Source organism: Oratosquilla oratoria, chromosome 25, assembly GCF_046742065.1.
Source record: "Oratosquilla oratoria isolate Oo_2021 chromosome 25, ASM4674206v1, whole genome shotgun sequence".
Classification (NCBI taxonomy): domain Eukaryota; kingdom Metazoa; phylum Arthropoda; class Malacostraca; order Stomatopoda; family Squillidae; genus Oratosquilla; species Oratosquilla oratoria.
Window position 1 is genome coordinate 41,529,580 of NC_134801.1, and position 22,582 is coordinate 41,552,161.

General features: G+C 35.9%; 1 protein-coding gene across 1 annotated transcript in view; it reads left to right on the top strand.

The window, feature by feature from the left end:
- LOC143038764 (trypsin alpha-3-like) overlaps window positions 1–22,582 on the top strand; it is a 37,938-nt gene that overhangs the window by 1,525 nt on the left and 13,831 nt on the right. Inside the window, exons 2-4 of the mRNA XM_076208293.1 lie at window positions 5,634–5,842; window positions 7,245–7,345; window positions 21,006–21,111. Coding sequence (XP_076064408.1) covers window positions 5,634–5,842; window positions 7,245–7,345; window positions 21,006–21,111 — 416 coding nt within the window. The remainder of the gene's footprint in view (window positions 1–5,633; window positions 5,843–7,244; window positions 7,346–21,005; window positions 21,112–22,582) is intronic.

Here is a 22,582-nt window from a genome sequence, read left to right on the forward strand (position 1 = left end):
TTCTCATTTTCTACTTTTTTTTATTCCTTCTCCCAGTTTATATGATCCTATATTTTTTTTTTCCAAATTCCATTATACTACACTTTTTAGTATTGAACTCCATCTCCCACTTCCTACTCCGTTCCCATACTTTATTGAGATTACTCTGTAGTGACTCACAATCTTCTTCCGTGTTCATTTTTTATAAAAATTTTGCATCATCTGCAAAGAAGCTTATATAACTTTCAGTTTCTTCATCCATATCATTAATATATATAGCAAACATTATTGGGGCCAAAACTGTTCCTTGTGGAACACCGCTTATTACTTCATCCCAATTTGAGTGTTGGTCTCTTATCACTACTCTCATTTTTCTCTCATACAGCACATAGATTACTCACTAATAAAAATTTAACAGGTTTGTAATACAGGACTTTCCTTTTCTGAATCAAAATGGATTATTAATACTCTTTGTTGTTAGAGATGTCTTATCCATCTTTTGCTATTTTTTCACATATTTTTACTATTATATTTACATAATTGTTACACACAGGAAAGGTGCAATGTTTGTTGGGTTTCATCTCCTACTTTCCAATTGATCATAACTAGCCTCAGATTTGTGTGTGGAGTAATTTGCCTATTTGTAGCATATAATTTAGGTTCATATTTGTATTTATCATCAACACATTATGTGTGTGTGTGTTTTCCTAATTACAGTATACAGGAAAGGAGCAATGCTTATTGGATCCTGCCTCCTACTCTCCAATGTGTCATACCTAGCCTCAAGTTCATGTGCGATTCCATCTTGGTCTATAATTTCCAATTTTCATATTCAAATTTTAATTCACACATTGTTCCAGTGTTTATGCATCTATATGAAATAATGTATTTCTTCACATCCTTTAGACATGTAGTCTTTCTTAATATGTTTTCATGGCTTCTAAAGCTCTCCAATCCCCAATCAAGAGATCTTTTCTGTCAAAATAAAACATTACCTTTAGTGACCTGAATACTGTAATCATATCACCTCTTTCTCTTCGATCTTTCAAAGCTGGCAGACCCAGTGCTTTTAGTCTCTCCTATGATTTATCTACCAGGCTAGAACCAGTTTGGTTTTTGCCCTTTGAATTCTCTCAATCTTGCTTATGTCCTTCATTCTGTGTGGAAACCATACCACAGACTTGGACAGATCAATGTTTCTGTGAGGTTATTATTTCTTCATACATATAGATGAAAGCCACTTTAGTCTTCTGCAGGAGTCTGTATGTCTCTTCCACAATCCTGCTGATATATCTGTTAGGTGTGTATGTGTATTTACCCAATTGTAGTATACAGAAAGAGCAATGCTTGTTGGGTCCCATCTATTATATAATCATTTATCCTACTTAGCCTCAAATTCATGTGCTGTTCAAACTTAATCTATATCCTTGATTTCCAATCATCATATTTAGTTTTGAACTCAAGTATTATTTGAGCTTGGGCTATATTTCTTAAGCTATTCCAAGTATTTATGCATCTATATGGAAAATGTATTTCTTCACATCCTTTAGACATGTGGTATTTCTTAATTTGCTCCCATGACATCTTAAGCCCCATCTTTAATCAGATCTCTTCTGGCAATGCAATCTATTTCATTTAGTGACCTGAATACTGTAATCATATCACCTCTTTGTCTTGATCTTTCAAAGTTGCTTTTAGTCTTTCTTCATATGGTTTATCTGCTAGGTTGAGGACCAATTTGGTTGCTGCCCTCTCGATCTTGCTTAGATCCTTCATCGTGCATGGGGACCATACTACTGACACATATTCCACTCTTGGATGGATCAGGGTTTTGATGTGTTTTTTTTTTTTTTTCCATCATCTCTTCATCCATATAGTGAAAATCCACCTTGATCTTCTGCAGTAGCCAGTATGTTTCTCCCAACAATCTTACTGGTATGTCTGTCATATGACAGGTTGTCTTCTAATTTCCATATACCTTGCTTTCACCTCTTTTGTTTTTGTAATGGATTCACTTCCCAAGTAGTTTAAGGATGGTCTTTTGCCACCATTGCCCATTTCTAGTACAGTACTTTGAATTTTTTGGTATTAAAATTAATTTCCCATTCTTGGCTCCAGGCAAAAACAGTGTCTAGATCTTTTTGCCTATATGTGTGTGTGTGGGTATTTACCTAGTTGCATCTTACGGAAAGGGGAGTTACGCTCGTGGTGTCCCGTCTTTGCATCTTGCAGTATCTAATTTGCTCTTAAATTCATGTATGGAGTTCGCATACTATTGTTTCGTCCAATTTGTTTCAGACATCCACCACTCTATGTGGAAAGCTGTTTTTTTTCAGGTCACTTCTATAACAGTCATTTTTGAGTTTCTTTCCATGTTCCCTTGTATATCTCTTATCCCAATTTTGTAAGTCTTCTCTATAGATGGTCAATAAGTCACCTCTTTCTCTTCTATATGTCAGAGTCGGTAATTCCAGCTTTGACAATCTCTCCTCATATGACATTTTTGAAAGTGTTGGGCCCATCTACGTAATTACTCTTTGGATTATTTAAATTTTATTCATATTATTTTTAGTACTGGATGTCCATAGTTTGGCCTTATCAGTGTGAGAAGTATTTTCTTCACACTTCGTCCAAGTAGGTAAAGGCCACCTTTATTGATCTTAGGAAGTTGTAGGTTTCTCCAACAATTTTATTTATCTGTTTATCAGGAGTCATGTTTTTTGTGATAATTACTCCCAGGACTTTTTCAGAACTCACTTTCTTTATTTCCTTTGTATGGATGTTATATTGTCCTGATATATATATATATATATATATATATATATATATATATATATATATATATATATATATATATATATATATATATATATATATATATATATATTTTTTTTTTTTTTTCTTTTTTTTTTCCATTACACTACATTTCTTTATGTTGAAGTCCACTCACCATTTCTGACTCAATTCCCAAATCCTGTTCAGATTTCTCTGTAGCGATTCACAGTCCATTTCAGTACTTTCCTCAGCAGTTTTACGTCATCTGCAAAAAAGTTCATATAACACTCTACATCCTCATCCATGTCATTTACATAAATAACAAACATTATCGGAGCCAATACTGATTCCTGTGGGACACCACTATTCATTTCTTCCTAAGTAGATCTCTTATCTCTGATCACTGCTCTCATTTTTCTTCCATGCAAGAAATCCTCCATCCATATCAATAGTTTTCCTTGTATCCCTCCTATGGTTTCCAGTTTTCTTAATATGTTTGTGGTACTTTAGCAAAAGTTTTTTGTAAGTCTAGGAAAGCACAGTCAACCTATCCATCCCTTTCTTGTTTTATATTTATTAATCTTGAATAGAAACAGATAAAATTTGTGGCACATGACTTTCCCTGTCTAAATGCGAATTGTCTCGGATTTAGTATATTGTTCTCCTCCAGATCTTTTGTCCATCTATTTTATATAACTCTTTCACAAATTTTGTAAGGGAGACTGGTCTGTAATTTGTTGGATCTTCCTTGTTTCCCCAATTTATATATTGGTGCGATATTGCATTTTTCCAGTCTTCCGGTATTTTTCCGTGTTTGTTCATGACCTCAGTCATTTCTATATCTTCTCTGTATTCTATATTCCCTTGGCGTATTTTATTACTATTATTTCCTGTTTGTTTTTTAATTTACCGTTCACATATCTATAGAATAATTTTGGTCGGTCCTTACATTTTTCTATTATGTCTTTTTTATAGTTTCTTTTTTTCGTCCCTGCATACTTTTACATATTCATTCCTCAGATTGATATACATTTGCCACTTTCCAGTTTTTTCCATCTTTTCCAATCTTTATCTCTATCTTTTGCCTCACTGCACATTATATTAAACCATCACTTGATATAGACATTTTCCTATTTTTGTCTTGATACATATCTATCCACTCCTTCATTATAGATTTCCTTCAAATTCATAAATTTCTCTTCCACTTGTGTGTCTTTATTGTAGAAAATTTCCAAACTAGCTTTTTGAAAGAAATTTCTAAGTTTCCCAAAATCCGTTTTGTTATACACCAGTCTTCCTTTTCTGTATTTTTCATTTCTCTCTATACAATATATATTTCCTCTTTTAGCTCAAACTCAAGTAGCATGTGGTCACTCTTCCTAATTGGTGTCTTGTCTTGTATTCAATTTTATCCACAATTTCAGGCTTTGATATATTAAATCTAATCTCTTTACCTTTACCATACTCCTGTTAGGCATCGCCCCCTGTCAGTATGAGAGACCGCCAACTTCCCCTGTCGTCGAAGATCCGATGGTTTTATATTATTTCCATATCTGGTATTTTCTTTTACCCATTGTGTCATTCTATGTTCTATAATCATGTCAAGTAATATATTTCCCCAAAGGTCCTCCCCACCTTTCACTATCATCCCTTCCCAACATATTTCTTTGCCGTTAAAACCTCACATAAGTACTACGCTTCCTCTATCCTTCAGCATCTCATTTAATGAATGCCTTGTATTTTCAAACATTTTAGAATACTCGCTCTCTTTCCAAGAGCCCGTTTTTGGGGGTACATAAATCACCACAAACTTTCTACTTTTCATATCACAATTTTCAACTCTTATTATGACTATTTTCACACTGTTTTCCCCATCTGACCTTTGTCACTTTTAAGCCTTTCTTAGTCAAAAAACATGACTCCTCCACCCTGTTTTTCCTCTCTATTTTTCATCCAATGATTATATAATCCTTGTCCAACACTATTTAGTGGTAGTGGACTCCTTAGTTTCGTCTCCACAATTCCCATTATATCTGGTTTTTCTCCTGACAAGAAATCATTTAGTTCATCTAATCCTGAGATCAAACAGTCTACATTAGTATAAGTCACTTTTATCTTTTTCCCTATCTCATTCTCTGTTCATTTCTTTTTCTTGGATATATAATTTTCTCAGCCTCATGTGTAGTACTCTTAAAGGCATTTTTTTCTTTTTAGTCTCCGTTCTTTTCTCTCTCTCTCTTTTTTTCTTTTTTTTTTTCTTTTTTGTAACTTCACTTCTTAGTGTCTTTTCAATCTTTTTCCTTATCGTTCACTTCTTTTTTGTCAATATAGTTTTATAGTTTTCACTATTTGACAACTTTTCTGCTTTGGTAAGATTTCTTCTGCTACCATTTGTGACTTTAATTTGATCTTTAGATGTCGATTATTTCTTTTGTGTATTGCCCCATTCTATGCACTTCTTCAATTTTTCCTATTTCTTGCTCTTTGTCTTGTACTTTCAGAATTTTTCTTGTTATTTCCTTTTTTTTTTTTCTCTCAAATACCTGACTAGTTTTTTTTTATATACCATATACTACTATAGACTTTTTTCCACTGGATCTCTAACCCTATTTTCTTTTTCTTTGATTACATGAATAACTGTGTCTTTGGTATTCTCCTGCTTTTGTTGTTGAATAGTTTCTTTGGAAGCTATCTTTTGGCTTTCTTTGTCCTTTCTTTTTCTGATTTTCTGTAAGTCTTCCTCTCCTATACTCCCTCCATCCTTCTCAGTCACTGCTTTAATTTGTGTTTGTATGTGCATATGTCTTCATACCTATTTACCTCCTTCCTAATATACAGTTCAACTACCTATGGAATTAACATGGGTCTTGCATGTTCAGATATAACTCCAAAACTGTAGATAGTGACATTGCCCTGTTGATGGTCAATGTTACGGTGGACTTCAGCCGCGATAGAAAAATTGCACCGATATGCCTTCCAAGCCCTTTGGTGAATTACTATGGAGAATATGCGACAGCCATGGGATGGGGAACAACAAAAAATGGTGGCAACAAGATGTCGCCTGTCTTGTTGACAGTTAAAACCAAAGGTACATGTGATTAGTTTGTCTTCACAAACACTTGTTTTTGCTGTTGTTGTTATTCTTTTGAGTATCAAAATATCTGACATATTGCCACAGATCAAATGGTGTTTTGTCTGAATTTTATCTTATTTTACTCCCTCTTATCTATACTTTAACAACATAACCTAGCTCGTTATCTGACGTGCACACATACACACTATTTGGATGAAGAGATTATGAAAAAATCATTGAAACCCTGATCTGTCCAAGACTGAAATATGCATCAGTAGTATGGTTCCCATACAGAGATAAGGATATAAGCAAGATCAAGAGAACAAAAAGGGCAGCAACCAAACAAGTCCCTAGCCTGACAGATAAACTATATGAGCAAAGATTAATAGCACTGGCTCTAATAACTTGAAAGATAGAATAGAAAGAGGTGATATGCTTACAGTATTCAGGTTACTAAAGGGGATAGATTGCATTGACAGAAGAGATCACCTGATTTAAGATGGGAGGGCTTTAGGAGATCATAGAAGCAAATTAAGACCACATGTCTAAAGGATGTGAAGAAATACAGTTTTCCATATAGATGCATCAATACTTGGCTTAGGAAATAATATAGCTCAAGTTCAAACATTTCATGAATTCAAAACTAAATATGATAATTGGAAATCAAGGCTATAGATTAGGTTGGAACTGTACATGAATTTGAAGCTAGATATGATCAAAAATTAAAGAATACATGGGACCCAATGAACAATGCTACTTTCCTGTATACTACAATTACATAAATACATACAAACACAGCCTGGCAGATAAATCATATGAGGAAAGACTAAAAGCACTGGGTCTGCCAACTTTGAAAGATCAAAGAGAATGAGGTGAAGTGATTACAATATTCTGGTCACTAAAGGGGATAGATTGAGATGGCAGAAGTGATCTCTTGATTATGGATGAGGGGGCTTTAAGAGGTCATGGGAACAAATTACGAAGTCCACATGCCTGAAGGATGTGAAGAAATACAGTTTCCCATATAGATACATATATACTTAGAATAGCTTAGAAGATCCTAAGCTTGAACAACACATGAATTAAAATCTAAATATAACTAGAAATCAAGCATATCAATAAAGTTCAAAATGTACATGAATTTGAGGCTAGGTATAATAGACTGAGTAGGAGACAGGATCCATCAAATGTTCCTTTCCTGCATACTACAATTATGTATATGCAATGGATTGTTGGTGTAGTGCTGCCATGCTTGTCCGCTAACTCACTGGTCTGAATTCAGTCTCTGCTCAGTTTAAGTGTCTAAAGTATTTAAATATGTATTTGTTTATTCATTTGCACATGCATTGATTTCACTGTCTACGAATAAACATAGAATATATTTTCTAATTCTGTTGTATGTGCCTCTTCTTCACAGTGGTGTCGAGTGAGTCATGTTACAAAGAGTTTGGTTACAAAAAAGCTGACATAACAGAAAACATGATATGTGCTGAGACAATATATGGAAGCGCTTGCTCGGTAAGTTTTTCTGTCTATTACTTTTAGATTGAGGGGATTTATTTGAAAGGAGTATGTATATATATATATATATATATATATATATATATATATATATATATATATATATATATATATATATATATATATATATAAGTTCATGTTGGATTCCTAGTGAAATATGCAAATTAAAATATTGTTGAAGAAGAAGGTGAGTAGCCTATGTCAGGAAGCATGTAGCTACAGATATAGCTGCCACCTTTGCCCTATATGCTTGGACCATTGGAGCAGTTAAGTCACTGCTGGGAATCAGGGAGGAGTGTAGGATTTGAATTCACAATTAAGCAAGTGCAACACCACCATGCTTCCGATTATGCCACAAGTGCACACAATATCTTGTTGGAATATAGGAAAAACTACGGAGAATATTATGGCTTCCAACATATTTTCCTATCCCTTTTAATAAGTAAATGTTGATGGTGTAAGTTCAATCTAGGTGACTGTCTCACTGAGCTAATACTGGGATACTCCTCTGACATTACACTGTTCACAAAGAGGCAAAAATCTACATACCTGTGATTGGCAGGGACTCATCAAACCTTGAAAAGTACAATTACAACACAAAGCCCCACGTGTCTTTGCTGAATATCTAATAGTTTATCTTGATTATTTCATTTCCAATCGTTTGTTCTGAACATTTCATAAATCATAAAATCATTGATTACTGTGTCCTTGTGGGAATTTGGTGTTTTTCTGTCACTTATGTTCTGATGTTCCATGCTCTTATGTTCTATGCATCAACTTTGTGCATGGCAGGGGGGATAGGCATGGGAGTGGGGAAGGATGGAAGGTATGTGTTTAGGGGAGATTAGTGCACTCTCTCATAGAATGAGTCCCCTCACTGGATTGCCACAGGCTTTGTTGTATTTACATTTCACACAATAGGGTTTATATGAGGTCTAGGATTGGGATAATATTTACATTGCACTCCAATCACAAATTACTAATATTTCAGGTCAGTTTCAGATAATGTCTCAGACTGCATAAAATGGGTTTGGTCTCATGCCAAATGCCTAATGGCGTTTTACCTCTCGTTGTTAACTGAAGTGACAAATGTTGCATGATATGTGGTGGTGAGAGGAACTCTGTGTGGTTAAGTGAAACACAAGTAGTACTGGAGAGGTATTCAAAGTGTTTATTTCTTCGACCTATCCATGACCGGCCGCTACAAGAGATTAACGCCCACTGCCCTATTAGGGTATGGCACACATTCTGGCTCCCTACTGCCAGGTGGGATTTGTAGGTAGAACAATATATATATATATATATATATATATTATATACATATATATATATATATATATATATATATATATATATATATATATATATATATATATATGTGTATTTACCTAGTTGTATTTTACGGGAAGGGGAGCTATGCTCGTGGGGTCCCGTCTTCATATCTCATTTTATCTAAACTATTTTTAAATTCATGTATTGTTTTTGCACACACCACTTTCTCATCTAACTTGTTCCAACTATCTATTGCTCTGTGAGGAAAGCTGTTCTTTTTCAAATCTCTTCTATAGCTGTCTTTTTTTATTTTCTTTCCGTGTCCTCTTGTATTTCTGTCATCCCATTTTATCAGATTCTCTCTATCAGTAATTTCTATGCCTTTCATGATTCTGTAAATAGCTATCAAATCTCCTCTCTCTCTTCTTTGCTCTAGTGTCTGTAGTTTAAGTTTTTGTAGTCTCTCTTCATATGATAGTTTTGAGAGTGTTGGTGCCAATTTTGTAATTGCTCTTTGTATTCTTTCAAGTTTTTTTTATACATTTTTTTGTACTTGGTGACCATATCGTTGCTGCATATTCCAATCTTGGTCTTATCAGGGTGATTAGGATTTTCCTCACCATTTCTTCATCCAGGTATGTAAATGCCACTTTGATTGTTCTTATTAAATTATAAGTTTCTCCAAAAATCTTATTTATATGTTTCTCAGGTGACATATTATTCATAACAATGACTCCCAGGTCCTTCTCATTTTCTACTTTTTTTATTCCTTCTTCTCCCAAATTATATGATCCTGTTATTCTGTTTTTGCTTTTTCCAAATTCCATTATACTACACTTTTTTGTATTGAACTCCATCTCCCACTTCCTACTCCATTCTTGTACTTTATTTAGATCTCTCTGTAGTGATTCACAATCTTCTTCAATTTTCACTCTTTTCAGTAATTTTGCATCATCTGCAAAGAAGCTCATATAGCTTTCAATTCCTTCATTCATATCATTAATATATATAGCAAACATTATTGGGGCCAGAACTGTTCCCTGCGGGACACCGCTTATTACTTCATTCCATTTTGAGTGCTGATCTCTTATCACTACTCTCATTTTTCTTTCTTGCAAAAAGTCTTCCATCCAATTTAGCAATTTACCTTGTATTCCTCCTTCATATTCTAATTTCTTAAGCAACTTCTTATGTGGTACTTTGTCAAAAGCTTTTTTTAGGTCTAGAAATGCACAATCAGCCCATCCATCTCTTTCTTGTATTATATCTATTAGCCTTGAATAGAAACATATTAAATTGGTGACGCATGATCGTCCTTGTCTGAATCCAAATTGTCTTGGATTTAGTACGTTGTTTTTTTCCAAGTATTTTACCCATCTACTTTTGATAATTCTTTCACATATTTTTGCTATTGTACTTGTTAGAGAGACTGGTCTATAGTTGGTAGGTTCTTCTTTATTTCCTCCTTTATATATAGGTACTATATTTGCTTTTTTCCAATCTTCTGGAACTTTTCCTTCTTTTAAGGAACTGCTTATTATGCTATGTATTTTGTCTGCCAGTTCATTCCTGCATTCTTTCAGAATCCAGTTTGCTATTTCATCTGGCCCATGCGATTTTCTGACATCAAAATTACCCAAGTGTGTCAATATTTCATTCTTTGTTACTTCTATTTCTTCCATAGGGGGGACTTTTTCTTTCCACTCAATCTCTTCAGGTTGTATATTTTCCCTTGTAAACACTGATTTAAAATGTTTGTTCATAATTTCTGCCATTTCCATTTCCTCAGTGTATTCAACTCCTCCTTGTCTTAATTTCTCCAAGTCTTGTTTGGTTTTCAGTTTATTGTTTACAAATCTGTAGAATAGTTTTGGTTGATCTTTACACTTTTCTATAACATCTTTTTCATATTTTCTTTTTTCCTCTCTGCACTTTTGTACATATTCATTTCTATAACCAGTATATATTTTCCATTTTTCAGGTCTTCTGTCTTTTTTCCATCTGGTCCAGGCTTTGTCTCTTTTGTCTTTTAACTCCCTACAACTTTTGTTGTACCAGCATTTTACATATTCTTTTTCTTGTTTTTGTCTTGGGACATACTTTTCCACTCCTTTTTTTGTAAATTTTTGTCAAAATATTCCATTTCTCTTCCACTGATGTTTCTTCTTTGTATATTTCTTCCCAGTTTTCTTGTTGAAAGAATTCTCTTATTTTATCAAAGTTTGTTTTTTCATACATCATTCTTCCTTTTCTATATTGTTCATTTCTTTTCATATATTTTTCTTCATTAAGTTCCAGTTCAATCAATATGTGGTCACTTTTACCTATTGGTGTTTTATATTCAATCTTATCCACTATTCTAGGTTCAGATGTAATTATTAAGTCTAGCCTCGATGGTTCTTCTTCATTTCTATACCTAGTGTTCTCTTGTATCCATTGTGTCATTGAATGGTCAGTAATCATCTCAAGTAGAGCATTTCCCCATGAGTCATCACCACTCTTTACTGTCATTTCTTCCCAGCAGATTTCTTTGCAATTAAAGTCGCCCATCATAACTATTCTTCCTCCGTCTTCCATTATTTTAGTTAATGCTATCTTTGTGTCCTCTAACATACTTTTATGTTCACTCTCCTCCCATGAGGCTGTTTTCGGAGGCACATAATTTATCACAAATTTTCTGCTCTTCTTATCTCGGTCTTCCACTTCTATCATAATCATCTCTACTGTATTCTTTCCATATATGACACCTTTCACGTTTATATCCTTCTTAGTCAGGAACATAACTCCACCCCCTTGTTTTTTCTCTCTGTTTCTAATCCAATAATTGTATGCATCATGTCCTACACTGTTGGGTGGTAGTGGGCCTTTTAATTTTGTTTCTACAATTCCCATTATGTCCGGTTCTTTTTCTTTCAAATAATCATTCAGTTCATTCAATCCTGTTATTAATCCATCTATATTTGTGTAAGACGCTCTTAGTTTTCTGCCACTTCCATTGTGTTCTGTTTCCCTTATGTTTTTCTTTTGTATGTCGAACTGCTTTATTTTCATGTTCACTACTCTCCAATAGAATCTCTCTTTCTCTGACTCCGTTCTTTCCTCGTTTTTTGCCTTAGCTTCAATTCTTTTCTGCTTTTCTGCCTCTCTTTCCTCCTTATTCATTTCTCTTTTTATCCATACCTTTTTATATTGATCATTTGTTGCTAGTTTCCCTGTTTTGGATAGAATTTTCTCTGCCGTTGTTTGTGACCTGAATTTAATCTTAATTGGTCTGGTCTTATCTGTACTATATTTTCCGAGTCTGAATTTTTCCTCAATTTCCTTTATAATTTCTGGTTCATCTTCCTGGACTAATTTTAATAAACTGCTTACTCTTTCATTTTCCTCCTTGATTCTTGCGGTTCTATCTGGGTTATGTTTCTCTTCCATTCCTAATATAATTATACATTTCTTTTTGTCAGCTAATTCTCTTACTATATTCTCCTTCTGTCTCATCACTTTAATAACTGAGTCTTCATTATGTTCTTTCAATTGCTGTTTGACTATGTCAGTGAATGAGACCTTATTCCCTTCTTGGGTTGTCCTCCAATTTTTAGCTTCTGTATCTATTTTCTCTCTGTTTTCATTACTATTCTTCTTCAATTTCTCATTCTCCTCCTTTACATTTCCTAACTGTCTTTTTAGGTCCTCTATTTCTTCAGTTAAGTTTCTGTTTGCCTTCTCTAGTTGTTCCAACCTTTCAATTCTTTGGAAAATGGAGTCAACATTACCTAACTTACGTTCCAAGTCCTCTATCACCTTATCAACTCTCTCCTCTAGTCTTATCAGTCGGGGGGGAGGGGTTGTGTCCCCCCCACCCTCTTTAAATCCCTGGAACATATTCTCGTCACTTTCTACTGTATTGCTCCTCTCTATACTTCTAATCTTTACATTTTTATTAGACATTTCATCCTCACTCAGCCTTTTGTTTACCTTTCGCTTGTCTGGCTGGGCCAAGTCTACTCCCTCCTCATTTCCTTCCATTTCCCTCAGTAATCCCTCCCCTTTTCCTCTTTCCCTACTTTCCCACTACTCCACGAGCAATTTCCCCCCCACCCTGTAAAAACACTAGGCACTTCTCTTTGCGTTGGGATCCACAGACTTCAGTTTTCTTCAGAACGTCATCCAAGCCGTCCATTCGCTGAAGTGTGTGTGTGTGTATATATATATATATATATATATATATATATATATATATATATATATATATATATATATATATATCACTTAGACAAAATGTAGTAGCACATTTATAAATAATAATCATGAAGAACCCACAGTCGGAATAAAAGGAAACTTAGAAGAAAGTATAACTAATATATTTCAACTAATAGCTCTTCAGGAAAGTACAGATTACAAGAATTTCCAGAGACATAAGTACAAATGAGATGTGAGTAGAAGGGGAACACGCAGAGTTAAAACCAGACAATCCGTCACACAGGGCGGAGTCAGAGGTGAGGGGATGTGTGGGTGGAGTGAGGTCAGAAGGGAAGCGGGGTGGGAGCGGGGTCAGGAGCATGAAAAGTCTTAACCAAACGGCTCACAACTAGCCATGAGATTATGTCCGGGGACCGTTGACCTTTGGAGATGTTCAAGTTCGGACATTCTTCAATTAAGGCTGATTCAACAATTTTTCTTCTAAAGCTACAGTTGGACTTCAACAAAATTTTGGCCTTGTCCCAGTCAAGACTGTGATTTTTGGTACTGACATTTTGAAACACAGCAGAACTTTCCTGGGCATACCTAACGGGTATTTCGTGCTCCGTTAACCTGGTGTTAAGATCCCTTCTGGTCTGACCAAGGTACACTAAGTCACAATCATTACAAGGAAGGCTATACACTCCTGGGGCCTCATTTCCCTTTAACCTTTGGTGAACATTAACAATTTGCTTGTGTACAGTGTTAAGGTAATGGTAGGCAACTGCAACAAGGGTCTCACAGTTGCCTTCCTAGTGATAGGAAGAAAAGCCGGTTTTAATCGATCTATGGAAACCTAGGTTTCGCCCTGAGGGAGATGTAACCTATGAAGTCTGGGACAAAAGGAAGTCTGAAATGGCTGTGGCATACTCTTTAGGTGGCTTATTCCCTTTTGAACTAATTTCTTAACCAAGAAAAGTAAATTCTGACTTGAAGAATTCACATTTTCTATGGGAAAGTCTCGCATTGTTCTTAGCCAAAATGGAAAGAACAGGATGAACATTGGAAATATATGCTCCTCAAGAGTCTATCAACCAATACGCCATTGAGATATGTAAAGACATTTTTCACATTAGCTAGTAATGTGTCAATAAAGCGCTGAAAGGTAGCGCCGGCATTCTTTAAACCAAATGGCATGTATAAAAGTTCAAATAGTCCAAATGGTGTGCATATCGCAGTCTCAATGATATCCTGTTCAGCGACAGGAACTTGCAGATATGCGCGTTGTAAGTCTTAGTAAAAATATGCTTATTGTTAAGTGACATGGTGAGAGAGTGCAAGCACAGTATGGGATATTTGTCATTTACAGTTACTTTATTCAGACCTCGGTAATCTCCGCAAAGTCTCCAGGAATGTGGTTCTTTCTTTGGAACCAAATGAAGTGGAGGCGCCCAAGGTGAGTTGGAACATCGAACGATCCTAGCATTAAGCAAAAATTGGAATTCATTCTTAGCAGCCTTGAGCTTCTCACCCATCAATGGTCTTGCCTTAAATGAAACTGGAGCTGAATCACCCGTATCTATACGATGGCATATAGTTCTTTCCAGTTGTTGAGTATTTGACAATTGGTGAGTACAGGGAATTCCGAAAAAAGGAGCAGGCTCTTGAACTAATATCCCCATAATGCACCACATGTGAAGAGGTAAGAACATCAGATGTCTTAAGGGGAATGGTACATATGGTGGACGGATAAAGTAGGTACCAGTGCACTATCACTATTCGGGGCCCTTGACACTGGCCTACTCACTGATGACACACTCGCACCCCTGTTCCCAAGGCCATGGGCCATGAGTGTCTCGGCGACACAAGCCAATTCATCCGAGAACCACCGTGCATGGCGCGGAGGAATCTCAGACTTATGAAATCATCATCGACTCCAAGTTGTTTGCCGAAGTTACGCACTTCACAAAGAAGGTCGTCAGCTTGTTGTACATATGTTGTTCTGATGTAGCAGGGCATCGAACAGTTCTAGTGGAGATCTGGTAAGGACATCAATTAGTGTCCTCTTTAATCGTTCGTAGTCGCCAGAGTTAATGACATTGTTGCCAAGCTGATTGAGCACTCAAAGAGGCAAGTTTGAGTGTGCATGGTGGACCTTCGTGAGGGGGACGCTGATGTTGGCTAGTGCTAATTGTGACTCTATCAACGAAAACCATCTTGCTGGTGACGCTTTGTTGAACTGTGGAGGGCAAACAGTGACAGCTACCGCAACAGGGAATGAAGGTGTAAACACTGGATGCAGGGGCATGGTGGAAAAGGGGACTGCCGCTGATCCTGTCAGTGAAATGGGCATGGCGACTGGATGCGCATGCGTTAAGACAGTCATGGTGTCGTTATTAGAAATGATTCTTGGGGGGGTTAGGTAGGCGGTATGGAGATCGTAGATATATCTGGTTGTGTATAGATCCGTGTACCGTAAGGCGTTAATGGTATCGTGCACATCGAAGTCACTTGGAATATGAATTTTGCTTGCACGTCGAAGTCACTTAGAATGCGTATATTACTCGCTCGCGTCAAAGTTATTAGGAATGCAAAATTTACAAGAACGTATACACACTTAAACACGTCAAATCATCACTCTGGGGTCACCAGTGTGGTGGTGAGAGGAACTCTGTGTGGTTAAGTGAAACACAAGTAGTACTGGAGAGATATTCAAAGTGTTTATTTCTTCAGCCCAGCCATGACTGGCTACTACAAGAGGTTAATGCCTACTGCCTCAGGCGTGGGCCTGGATAGGCCTGGGCATAGGGACATTAGGGTAAGGCACACATTCTGGCACCATGTTGCTAGGTGGGATTTGTAGGTAGAACAATATAGATAGGTGTATACATACACACATATATATATATATATATATATATATATATATATATATATATAACATTAAAGAAATACAGTATAACATAATGGAAAACACTTATTTATAAATGAGGAACTGCATGCAAAATTATTAGAGGTAATGTTATACAGAATACATGAATACCTATGGAATACAGATATGGCACCAGCACAAGGCGGAGTGTGTCAGAGTGAAAAGCTATCCCTCTAATAATTTTGGATATACAGACGCTCCTCAACTTACGTTTTAGTTACGTTCCGAACGGCCGAACGTAAGTTGAAAATGAACGTAAGTTGTTACTGTACTATACATCCGTAAATTCTATTACCGTACCTTATAAAACACCCCTAAATCATTAATTATACACATAACATTGTAAAATAATAACATTAATTTCAAATAGATTAAATTCAAGCAACATAAATTGAGATGGTGGAGGAGGAGGCAAGGCATGTACAGTTTGTCGTTTGTGCAATGTAAACAATGGACGCAGTGTCATGCGCAAGTATCGTTTGAACTACGGTGAGCGCGCTAAACTAAATAATTCACTCAATTTTTTTTTTCACTTTTACAATTTTTTTTTTTTTTTTTTTTTTTACAGTCAGTTCAAATGTAAAATCGAAAAAACGTAAAATGAATTAACATAAGTAGAGGAGCGTCTGTACTTAGAAATTGATTCATCATCCAGCTCTAATATCTTTAAATTACTATTATAATAATTAAAATTAATTATAATGAAATCCATAAAAAGGACTGTATTCGTCAACAAACACATGTAAAAATGTTACTATGTCACTTATATTCCTACTTGCTATCGGAAAGAAGGGATCAAAAACGTTTTCGATGTTTTTGGTCACACTCAAGTGGTCTGAGAGAGAGATGCCACGTAAACATTGCCAGATGGCCTAACACAGATATTAATGATTTCTTCAAATTGTCCCTTTTTAAAAGGAACCAGTATGGGAAACCAGAACTAGTCTCGGAACTGGTCTTGGAAACCAGTGAACCGGTCTGGAAGACCGAAGGGGATGCAAGTTCTCAATTCCCTCCATCCCTCGGTTCGGGAAGCGTTTAGACTGATGTTGGAGAAATAAAGGCAGCAATGACCAGAGTGTTTCCTTTCAACCACGAATGGAAAGTGGACTAGGACCCACCTACCCAATGCCCCAGGTCCTACCATACAACTAACCTGCAGCCCAGTCCAACCCCTCATCCTTCGGGTTGTGTCATTGGAAGTCAAGGAGTAGCAGAAAAATGATCGCTTCCTCCAGAAGATGGGTGGCAATCTATAGCATCTGAATTGTTGATATACATACGACAATTTTTTTTTTTCCTGTCGCGGTTAGCCGTGACAAGTGCATATATGGGAACTGTGTAGGTCGAAAGATACATGTAAACTACCACGTTGAACAATTAAGTAGTGGCTACGCAGACTAAATACATAAAACAACTACTATATAGGGATTAAGTTCTACATATACTATATAGGGAATAATTACTACTTTCACTATAAAGAGAAGAATGATTACAGGTACATATAATAGATTATCTGCATATATGGGATTTAGAGATGATTAATACTCCAGAAGAAATACTCAAGACAGAGCAGTCATCGAGTAGTGAAATTGAAAGATTAATAATGAAAATAATATATTGGTAACTCAACATTCCTTAAGAGGGTAGTCAACCATACTTGGTCCTATGGCATCAAGTCTGTTACTTTAAATTTTTATATATTTTCATATACCGTATATATATATATATATATATATATATACTGTATATATATATATATATATATATATATATATATATATATATATATATATATATATATATATACTGTATATATATATATATATATATATATATATATATATGTTATATGTTATATGTAGGCTGCTATATTTAAATGGAAAAAACTTGTATAATTCATTATATTGAGAATATTATTTCCCTTGATAGGTTTTAGAAATCTCTTCAATGTCACTTAACTTTCTTTACTTCACTAAGCATTCTAGAATACTGATTTCATACATCTTGATATGCTTTAATAATCTTAATCCTAATTCTACAGCTATCAGTTCACTAGATTAATTGCAGTCATAATCACAGATGCCTATATTAATTGGTAATTATAGCTTACCTACTCTAAAAAACGCCTCTGTTTGGATTTATTCCCAACAAAATCTAAGAGTGAAGGGATCAGGACATAATGGAATGTTGCTGGTTTCCTGGAGCCTACAGGTCTTATGCAAGAGACACTAGGGGAAACAACTTGATTGACTGGAACAATTACAAAACATCACTATCTCCAACACAAGGTCTTCATCTGGGCTAAATAGAATGGTTTGGTGTTAGCAAGAATAAAATTCCTATAGGGACAATCACAGGAAAGGGGGTTATTGAATTAACTTCAAACCAATGTGTCTTAATGTGGGATACTGAAATAAATTCTTGGGGTGCTGGAAAATTCTGCTCTTTATAGTAATGTTGCAGCTGCAGTCCTTATAACTATATGTATAGAGAGTGCTACAGGTGGTGCTGAGGCTGGAAAAGGTAAAAATTTCTGCCTTATATCTTTTGGCACAAGGTCCTCCACTGAGCTGAATGACATCACATTGGCCAAGAATGCATGGGAATTTTTTGTTAACTCTTTTCAAAATTAAGGGGATTGAGAGGGGAGAAAACGTATTAGTATTTTGAATATTTTGTTAAGAGAAAAAGAAGGATACTTTTTATATTTCCCTTACTCATTTCACTTTCTTGCATTTTTTTTTCAAAATTCTGCATCAAACACCTATCTCACTTACCAACTACTATCCTCATTACCTCCCTCACACCCTATTTCCTGCCTCTTGTGTTCTCCTCTATCCACCTTGTCCTACATGTCATCTTTCCTACTTTATCACATCCTCCTTGAAGCAAACCCATCTTTATTCCTGTTTCTGTTATCTTTCACTACCTCCCATAATGCCCTCAGCTTCTGATATCTTTACTCTTTTCCTTTTCATTTAAGTTGTTCACATTCAGCAATTCTCTGCCTCCCTCCACTCTCAATTTTCCTCTGTCAGATAATTATATGACAATTCCCTGCTTTCTCTCCTGAGAACATGTACATCTAGAACTTTTTCAATCTTTTTTGGTAGCACTACATGGTCCATTAATGACTTCTTGATCACCCTTCCATCACCCTGGCCCATGCATTCTTATATTTGTTTCTCTTCTTAAACATTGTATTTGTTATCATCATCTCCATTTTAAAACACATCTCTAGCATCTCTCAACTATAATTCTTACCTGTCACCTTGTATCTCCCTACTACTTCATCTACTGGTTCATTTCCTATTCTAGCACTGATATCCCCCAACTATGGTGGCCAGACGTCCTCCTTTAGGCCGGACAGTCCACCTTTTGAGCACTTTGTCCTCCATCAGGTGCAACCTCAGGCTGGATGTGCATTTGTCCTCCTTTCTTGGAGTGTGATGAACATAAATGAATAAACAAATAAATAGATAAAAATTAATAAAGAATAAAAAAATAAATAACCCTAAGCATACAATAATGCCATACAATTAGATTATGTTGGAGTACTCGGCAGCCAAAGTAGACAGGAACTGCACAGGACCAATGTTGTGAACATGTGATTGCATGATTCACATCTCATACATTGGACTGCAGTCCTGAGGTGGCTATGGTGCAGTGTGGTTTGGTGATTAATTTATGAGGTTAAGGAGTCTGTAAAGGCCGAAAAGAAAGTCTCTGTTTAACCCTGAGTGGGCCAAAGAGTTTGTCAATCAAGGTGAGGATACAACTAGGTTTTGTTTGTGTTGTAACTTAGTAAGAAATACAGATATTTGATTTTTGTCGGTTTCATTAGAAGTGAAAAATTTTATTCACTTTCAGTTTTTTATTATATGTATATATATTATATATATATATATATATATCATATATGTATATATATATATGTATATATATATATATATATATATATATATATGTATATATAAACAGGGGGTCACTGCAATTCGACAGGGATGGGGCGGTCTATCATCAGTCGAACTTGGGTTCTGTCAAATCATGATGCAGTTTTTCCCATAGGAATACATTGTAATTAGGGGGGATAGGGACCGACCTCCAGCCCAGACCCCCCAAAATATCACTATGACCTCTAAAAAACACTAACTTAGACCTGGGTTCTGTCGAATCATGATGCAGTTTTTCCCATAGGAATACATTGTAATTAGGGGGATAGGGACCAACCTCCAGCCCAGACCCCCCCAAAATATCACTATGACCTCTAAAAAACACTAACTTAGACTAAATCAGTAATATTAAAGGCTTCATTTTTATCTAATTTTGTTTATTAAACACATTAAGCTGCTGTACAGTACATTTTTGGTGGTGGATGTTGTGGCCTGCAAGTCCTCCCACAGTGACAAGGCACGCTCCTGCACGAGCCCCATGCTGATCGGCATCTTGCGTTGTGTCCTGTCCTCTATCCACTTGATCAACATGTCCTCCATCGTGTCGAGACGGGAGTCCCTTGAGCCACGGAGAACAAGGGAAGTCATGGAAGATGCTGAAGCAGCGGCCTGGCGGTACTTGTCCCTGTTCTTCCAAATCGTTGATACTGTTGATCTTGGGACACCCATTTCCGCTGCAACGGCAGAATGAGCCATACCTGCCTCACTCTTTCTTATAAGCTCAAGCTTATCTTTGAAAGGCAGGAAAGTGTGTTTCTTAGGGGTGGGGCCGAAGGTGGATTTGCATGGCATGGTGGTGGAACAGTGGAGCGTGGCTTGCCTCGACGATGACTGGGGCGAGAGTGAGACAGAGTGGCGCATTGGGAGTGGCGGCACATTCGATCAGGTGTGTGGCGCATAAGATTTGAATGTCGAATTGTCGAGTGTGGCTGTCAAACCTTGAGGGTTGGGTATAAATTAGCTACTGTCGAATTTGCAATCATTCGAATTGCGAACGGTCGAATTGCGGTGATCCCCTGTATATATATATATATATATATATATATATATATATATATATATATATATATATATATATATATATATATATATATATATATATATATATATATTACTGTATATTATAATCATTGATATGCAATGTCCACCTTTTTGGATATTTGGAAATGGCCACCCTACCCCCAACACCATAATAATTGTATTCCTCCCAAAACTTTTTACTTACCCATTTAAATGTATTCACAAAATATATCTGTTCTGCCAATATATCTCAAAAACTCTTCTGATGATACAGATTTATTCTTCCTCATGCTTCTTGCAGGGCGATTCTGGAGGACCTTTGGCTGTACAAGATAAGCTCACTGGCCGGTTTACTATAGTAGGGATCGTCAGCTGGAGTTACAAATGCAACAAAGTTAAGTTCCCAGGTGAGTTAGATTGGTATTTTCTCTTTGGAAAGTTCCAGCGAACCTGCCACTATTACAGAGTATATTATCATATTCATTCAATTATGCATTGTAGAAATTGCTTATAAGCAGTATTAATAATTATAGAGCAGTATGTAACCAATGCTTTAGGGACTGTTTTGGGGTACCCCTCCAGACTATAGCCACACATCATTTGTCTATGTTAGAGTAAAATCTCTACTCCAAGAGGAATGGTGCTACTTTTGTACTATGACTATCCCTACTTTATGCTGTTCCCTTGAAACTGCCCTTTACAGCTTCTTTGATTATACCAATTCTTTTGCCCTGTATACCCTGTGGTAGGGGAAGGAAAGAATTCTGCCATTGTTATTCCCATGCGAGTCATAAAAGACAACAAAAGGGATGGAGTCATGGGACTAAGTATCCTTCTCTCAGTATACTCATCCTACAAGAAGTCAAGGCATAAGAGGGTCTGGGAGATTTCCAACCAGAACCCTAAGATTTGGGTCATTAAATGTGTGAAGTTGTGATACAGATGAGAGTAAAAGTGATGAGATAAGCAATATGTTTGTATTTACCTAGTTGTATTTACCTAGTTGTATTTTACGGGAAGGGGAGCTATGCTCGTGAGGTCCCGTCTTCATATCTCATTTTATCTAAACTATTTTTAAATTCATGTATTGTTTTTGCACACACCACTTTCTCATCTAACTTGTTCCAACTGTCTATTGCTCTGTGAGGAAAGCTGTTCTTTTTCAAATCTCTTCTATAGTTGTCTTTTTTTATTTTCTTTCCGTGTCCTCTTGTATTTCTGTCATCCCATTTTATCAGATTCTCTCTATCAGTAATTTCTATGCCTTTCATGATTCTGTAAATAGCTATCAAATCTCCTCTCTCTCTTCTTTGCTCTAGTGTCTGTAGTTTAAGTTTTTGTAGTCTCTCTTCATATGATAGTTTTGAGAGTGTTGGTGCCAGTTTAGTAATTGCTCTTTGTATTCTTTCAAGTTTTTTTATACATTTTTTTGTACTTGGTGACCATATCGTTGCTGCATATTCCAATCTTGGTCTTATCAGGGTGACTAGGATTTTCCTCACCATTTCTTCATCCAGGTATGTAAATGCCACTTTGATTGTTCTTATTAAATTATAAGTTTCTCCAAAAATCTTATTTATATGTTTCTCAGGTGACATATTATTCATAACAATGACTCCCAGGTCCCTCTCATTTTCTACTCTTTTTATTCCTTCTTCTCCCAAATTATATGATCCTGTTATTCTGTTTTTGCTTTTTCCAAATTCCATTATACTACACTTTTTTGTATTGAACTCCATCTCCCACTTCCTACTCCATTCTTGTACTTTATTTAGATCTCTCTGTAGTGATTCACAATCTTCTTCAGTTTTCACTCTTTTCAGTAATTTTGCATCATCTGCAAAGAAGCTCATATAGCTTTCAATTCCTTCATCCATA